Below are 6,271 nucleotides of genomic sequence, written 5' to 3'. Positions count from 1 at the left end.
GCCACCAAATTTTAATTATTTATTTATTTTTCTTTTTAAAAATTTATTTATTTATTTATTTTTTAAAGATGGGGTTTCACCATGTTGGTCACACTGGTCTTGAACTTCCGACCTCAGGTGATCCGCACGCCTTGGCCTCCAAAGTGCTTGGATTACAGGTGTGAGCCAGCATGCCCGGCCCAATTTTTTTATTTTTAATAGAGATGGGGTTTCACTGCATTGGCCAGGATGGTCTCGATCTCTTGACCCACTATCTGCCCACCTCAGCCTCCTGAAGTACTAGGATTACAGGCGTGAGCTACTGTGCCCTGCCAAGTGTCTTTTTCTACTTTGCACATAAGTACAGTATGGGATAGTGTCAGCCCTTAAGGCAGGGGTTATCCAGAGCCCTATTTACAAATGAGGAAACTGAGACCCAGAGAAGTGAAGGGGTTTGTGCCAGGCCACAAGAAAGAAACCTTGGGAGTGGGGACTTGGGCTCATGCCCTTGCTCATAGATACCAGGTCACTTGTCCCCACTGTGTGTCCTGCTGAGACTCTAGGCTGCTTCAGGCTGGAGCTATCTGTGATTGGGTTTGAGGAGGGACCATCTGTGGGAACTGCTGTGTTCCAGCTACAGCACCTGCTAGATGCTCTGGGCTCCAGCTGTGGGGGGCCAGCCAGGGCCTTTGCTTGCCCTGTAAACAACATCCCCAGACTGTCCCCCTCTTTCTGGGCAAATTCTTGGAGTTACTACAGGGAGCTTGTGATTGGCACCCTACCACAGCATGAGCCTTGGAAGACATGGGCTCCCAGGTACACCCCAAGAGGCTGGGTAGAGAGAGAGGAAACAGTCTCCAGCTCCAACTCCCAAACCCCAAGCCTTCTCTTCCCTCTAGTCCAGAAGACCCCCCACCCCCGGAGTCCTAGCAGCCAAGGGGAAGAAGAAAGGAGGAAAGTAAGGTGAAATCCGAAGTCTCTGACCTCTTGGGCAGGGAGTTGGATAAATTGCCCTCCTTGCCCCATTTTCACTCTCTTTTAGATACTCCCTCTTCTCTTTCTTCCAGGAAGGGACAGAGAAGTGCACAGGTGTTCTTTAACCTCATCCCTATCCCTTGAGGACAGGGAGGGTCCTGTGGCTCACATCCCTGTCTACAAATACTTACCACTTGAAGAACTTTCAAGTAATGCTATGGCCAGACCCCAGCCCAGATAATTTTATAATTGGTCTCTGGTGGAGCCTGAGCATCTATTATTACTATTTAGAGACAAGGTTTCGCTATGCAGCACAGGCTGGACTTGGCATCTGTCCATATATTTTGGCCTTTAAATCAAATGTCACCCAGGCTGGAGGGCACTGGCAGGATCACAGCTCGTTGCAGACTTGATTTCTCAGGTTCAAGTGACTCTCTCACCTCAGTCTCCCAAGTAACTAGGGCTATAAGTGCATCCCACCATGCTCAGCTAATTTTTGTACTTTTTTGTAGAGATGGGATTACCTTTTATTGCCCAGGCTAATCTTGAACACCTGGACTCAAGAGATCCTCCCACCTCAGCCTCCCAAAGTGCTGGGATTACAAACATGAGCCACCTCACCTGATTTTTTTTTTTTTTTTTTTGAGATGGAGTCTCCCTTTGTCTCCCAGGCTGGAGTGCACTGGATGACCACATTTCCATCACCCCAAAGCATTCCTTATCTCCCTTCCCAGTCAATTTCCATCTCCATCACCAGCCCCAGACATCCACTGATCTGCATTGTGTGCATAGGTTGGTTTTGCTTGGTGTGGAGTTTCATATGAATTGAATCATGCTGTACATCTCCTGATGTCTGGCTTCTTTCACTCAGCATAATGTTCTGCAGATTTATTCATGTGTGATGTGTGTATCAGTTGTTGTTACTATTCCATTGCATGGATGGATGTACTGCAATTTGGTTTTTGTTTTTTTTTTTGAGACGGAGTTTCGCTCTTGTTACCCAGGCTGGAGTGCAATGGCGCGATCTCGGCTCACCGCAACCTCCGCCTCCTGGGTTCTGGGTTCAGCCAATTCTCCTGCCTCAGCCTCCTGAGTAGCTGGGATTACAGGCACGCGCCACCATGCCCAGCTAATTTTTTGTATTTTTAGTAGAGACGGGGTTTCACCATGTTGACCAGGATGGTCTCGATCTCTTGACCTCGTGATCCACCCGCCTCGGCCTCCCAAAGTGCTGGGATTACAGGCTTGAGCCACCGCGCCCGGCCTTTTTTTTTTTTTTGAGACGGAGTTTCGCTCTTGTTACCCAGGCTGGAGTGCAATGGCCTGATCTCGGCTCACTGCAACCTCCGCCTCCTGGGTTCAGGCAATTCTCCTGCCTCAGCCTCCTGAGTAGCTGGGACTACAGGCATGCGCCCCCTTGGCAGCTAATTTTTTGTATTTTTAGTAGAGACGGGGTTTCACCATGTTGACCAGGATGGTCTTGATCTCTTGACCTCGTGATCCACCCGCCTCGCCTCCCAAAGTGCTGGGATTACAGGCTTGAGCCACCGCGCCCGGCTTGTTTTGTTTGTTTTTGAGAGGGAGTCTCGCTCTGTCACCCAGGCTGAAATGCAGTGGCGTGATCTCCGCTCACTGCAACCTTTGCCTCCCAGGTTCATTTTTTTTTTAAGACAGGGTTTCGCCATGTTGGTCAGGCTGGTCTTGAACTCCCGACCTCAGGTGATCCGCCCGCCTTGGCCTCCAAAGTGCTTGGATTACAGGTGTGAGCCATCACGCCTGGCCGTTCATTTTTTTTTTTTTTAAGACGGGGGGCGGGTTTCAACATATTGGTCAAGCTGATCTCGAACTCCTGACCTCAGGTGATCCACCCACCTCAGCCCCAAAAAGCTGGGATTACAGGCGTGAGCCACCACGCCCAGCTCACCTCCCAGGTTCAAGCAATTCTCCTGTCACAGCCTCCCAAGTAGCTGGGATTATAGGTGTGTGCCACCATGGCTAGCTAATTTTTGTATTTTTAGTAGAGATGGGGTTTCACTATGTTGGCCAGGCTAGTCTTGAACTCCTGACCTCAGGCTATCTGCTTGCCTCAGCCTCCCCAAATGCTGAGATTACAGGTGTGGGCCACGCCTGGCCCAAAATGTATCTGTTCACCTCATGATAGACATTGGGTTGTTTCCAGTTTAGGGCTGTTATGCAACTCTGTCTTTCTAAAATCTTCTCAAGTATTCCGATGTGCTACAAGAGTTCAGAACCACGGATCCACCAAGGAAGAAACTTCCATGGTGGGGGAAAATGACTGTGCCCCCTCTTTTCTGGAGTGAATGCCTTTCTGCAGCAGTTATCTGTAGTGATTTTATATGTAGAATCCTATTTTCAAGAGCTGGTATTTAAAGGAACCAAGCTTATGGAAGGGAAAATGGGGAAACACCTTTCTTTCTTTTTTTTTTTTTTTTTTTTTATTTTATTTGAGATGGAGTTTCACTCTTATTGCCCAGGCTGGAATGCAATGGTGCAATCTCTGCTCATTGCAACCACCGCTTCTCAGGTTCAAGCGATTCTCCTGCTTCAGCCTCCCAAGTAGCCGGTATTACAGGCATGCACAACCACGCCCAGCTCACTTTGTATTTCTAGTAGATGGGGTTTCCCAATGTTGGTCAGGCTGGTCTCAAACTCCCAACCTCAGGTGATCCGCCTGCCTTGGCCTCCCAAAGTGCTGGGATTACAAGTGTGAGCCACTGGGGAAACATCTTTTTATAGAGTGCCGAGCCCCTCCCCAATCCATCTTGGACTCAATTTGGGATTGCTGGATTGGGGAGTGTGTGTTTTTGGGGAGATACACACACCTATAGGTATATTCACTGCCTGCTTCCATCATAACTGTACCCCATTCCCCAGTAACTAAGTAGGCATATATTAGGCTTAGGTAAACTGAATCCAGAATGTCATACCTATGTGAGAAATTTTACCAATATGTCCTGAAGGCTTTTGAGGTTATTTTATTTTAGAGACGGAGTCTCACTCTGCCCAAAATGGAGTGCAGTGGTGCGACTTCAGCTCACAGCAACCTCTGTCTCCCGGGTTCAAGCAATTCTCTGCCTCACTTCCCCAGTAGCTGGGATTGCAGGTGTCCACCACCACACCTGGCTAACTTTTCTATTTTTTGTAGAGACGGGGTTTCACCGTCTTGGTCAGGCTGCTCTTGAACTCCTGACCTCGTGATTCTCCTGCCTCAGCCTCCCAAAGCGCTGGGTTTACAGGCGAAGGTTCATTTTTCTTTTCTCTTTTTGTTAAACATTTTTCCTGTTGATTTTCAGGTTCATTTTTCATCTCTTCCTTACCACCACTCGTCAGCCGTCATTATTAATAAATAAATTCTCCTTTAACTGAACGTAGGGAGCCTGGAAAGAAAAATAGGGGCTTGGGTCGGCGCGGCAGGTCACGCCTGTGATCTCAGCACATTGGGAAGCCGAGGCCGGAGGATGGCTTGAGCCCAGGAGTTTGAGACCAGCCCGGGCAACATAGTGAGACCCCAACTCTACAAAAAAATAAGAAAGAAGAAAGAAAAAGAAAACAAGGCCTTCACGGTCACTCAGACTTGGCGAGGAGGCTTGAGTCTGCCGCTTTCCACTGAGCTTCATTCAGCGTTCTCTGCAAAATAGGGATACGTATCTCCTGGGGATGCTTTAGAGGGCCTAGGAAATAAGCCTGGTTTCTTTTCTAATTTGCTGTTCGCTGATTCCCCGCCTCCTCGCGGCTTGGCATATCGCGCTAGTGACCTGGACTAACGAACAAACGGCTCACTCAATTCAAACACGAGTTCCAGCTTGGAAAAGGCCGAGTAGGCAGGGTAAAAATACCTTCCCTCTCCTGACCCTCCGCAGATGTCGGCCCCGCACTCTTCCTAAGCCAGCCCTGCCTCTCTCAAGATGGCGACTCGAAAGTGAGTCGCCTGGGTCAGTCCCGGAAATCTCGCGTTAGGCGAGGCCAATGTGTGGGTTCTCGCGAGAGGACCCGTTTGCCCCAGCCAGGCGTCGTGCGAACTGCAGCTGGTATCGAAGTCGGAGGTGGAGCCCAAGCGGTAAGCGTAGGTGCAGAGGTGGCAGTTCCGGTGGTAGCCGGGGCCGGGTAGGTGTAGGGAGCAGATTCGGAAACTGGGAAGGTCTAACGTGTGGCGTAGGAGGGAATCCGGACTCCAGTTCGCGATTGCCAAAACGAGGCTGCCGGAAGTGCGCTAAGGGGTTTTCTTCTCCCAGGGAACCAGCGGGGAAACTGAGGCTCGAGGTGGAGCTCAGGATTGTGGGACACGCTGAGGCTGCCGTCTTTTCCCGCAGCAGCGGAAGATGTCGGACAGCGAGGACAGCAATTTCTCCGAGGAGGAGGACAGCGAGCGCAGTAGTGACGGCGAGGAGGCCGAGGTCTGTGGCAGGGGCGCTGGGGGAGACACTGCGCCTGGGGACAGGACTCCGGGCAGAAAGGCCCTGTGGGAGGCTCGAGGGGTTCACATTGAGCTCTGGCTTCTGGGAGCTCCCAGATTGTTGGAATAGGCAGAGAAGTAGGCAAGTTGAGGTCAAGCAAAGGGACAGGTTCTGGAGGCCAGAGATGAGCCAGGTGCAGTGAGATAACAGGTGATGTTTTTAAAGTTTACTCTTTGTGTATATAGTAAGCACTTAGCATTAGTTTTTTTTTTTTTTAGTTACGTCTAGTCATTCCAGAAATACATTTGTAGTGCCTGCTATATACCAGGTGCAATTCTTTGCCCTTGAGGTATACCAGTAAACAAAGCAGATTTTAAAAATTTCTGCCTTCGAGAATGTAAATAAACATAGCCAATAAATACATCATATAGAAAGCTGGAAGGTACTCTGGAGAAAAGGAGAATAGAGAAGGGGAGTGGAGAGTCCTGGTTGCACTTGAAATAGGGTCATCAACCTGAGTCTGAGGGGTGACATTTGAACAATGATTGAGGGAGTGGGTTATGGTTAGCTGGAAGTGGAGTGTTCCAGTGAGGGGACCAGCAGGTGGAAAGATGGCAGTGTGTTTGCTGCATTTAAGGATTCACGAGGATTTGAGAGGCCTAGATGGGAGGATCACTTGAGCCTAGAATTTCGAGGGCAATCTGGGCAATATGGTGGGACCCTGTCTCTACAAAAATATAAAAAAATTAGCTGATAGCCAACCACTGAAGACAAAAAAAGAAAAAAAAAAGATACAAGAAAAAAAATTACCTGAGACTGGGTGTGGTGGCTCATGCCTGTAATCTCAGCGCTTTGGGAGGCCAAGACAGTGGATCACCTGAGGTCAGGAGTTCAAGACCAGC

The 6,271-nt window shown here is 49.3% G+C and overlaps 1 protein-coding gene across 5 annotated transcripts in view; it reads left to right on the top strand.

The window, feature by feature from the left end:
* Window positions 1–4,940: 4,940 nt before the first annotated feature.
* Window positions 4,941–6,271, top strand: part of SUPT5H (SPT5 homolog, DSIF elongation factor subunit) — a 32,140-nt gene continuing 30,809 nt past the window's right edge. For 2 of the 5 annotated variants that reach the window (XM_017503028.2, XM_017503025.2), the window contains exons 1-2: window positions 4,941–5,032; window positions 5,208–5,369. In XM_017503028.2, coding sequence (XP_017358517.1) covers window positions 5,295–5,369 — 75 coding nt within the window. In that variant the 5' untranslated portion in view covers window positions 4,941–5,032; window positions 5,208–5,294. Of the gene's footprint in view, window positions 5,370–6,271 lie in introns of all 5 variants that reach the window. The other 3 variants (XM_017503026.2, XM_017503027.2, XM_037729482.1) reach the window with 3 other exon arrangements.

This window comes from Cebus imitator, unplaced genomic scaffold (assembly GCF_001604975.1).
Source record: "Cebus imitator isolate Cc_AM_T3 unplaced genomic scaffold, Cebus_imitator-1.0 Scaffold306, whole genome shotgun sequence".
In the NCBI taxonomy this organism is placed as follows: Eukaryota; Metazoa; Chordata; class Mammalia; order Primates; family Cebidae; genus Cebus; species Cebus imitator.
This window is presented reverse-complemented; position numbering and strand designations above follow the sequence as displayed.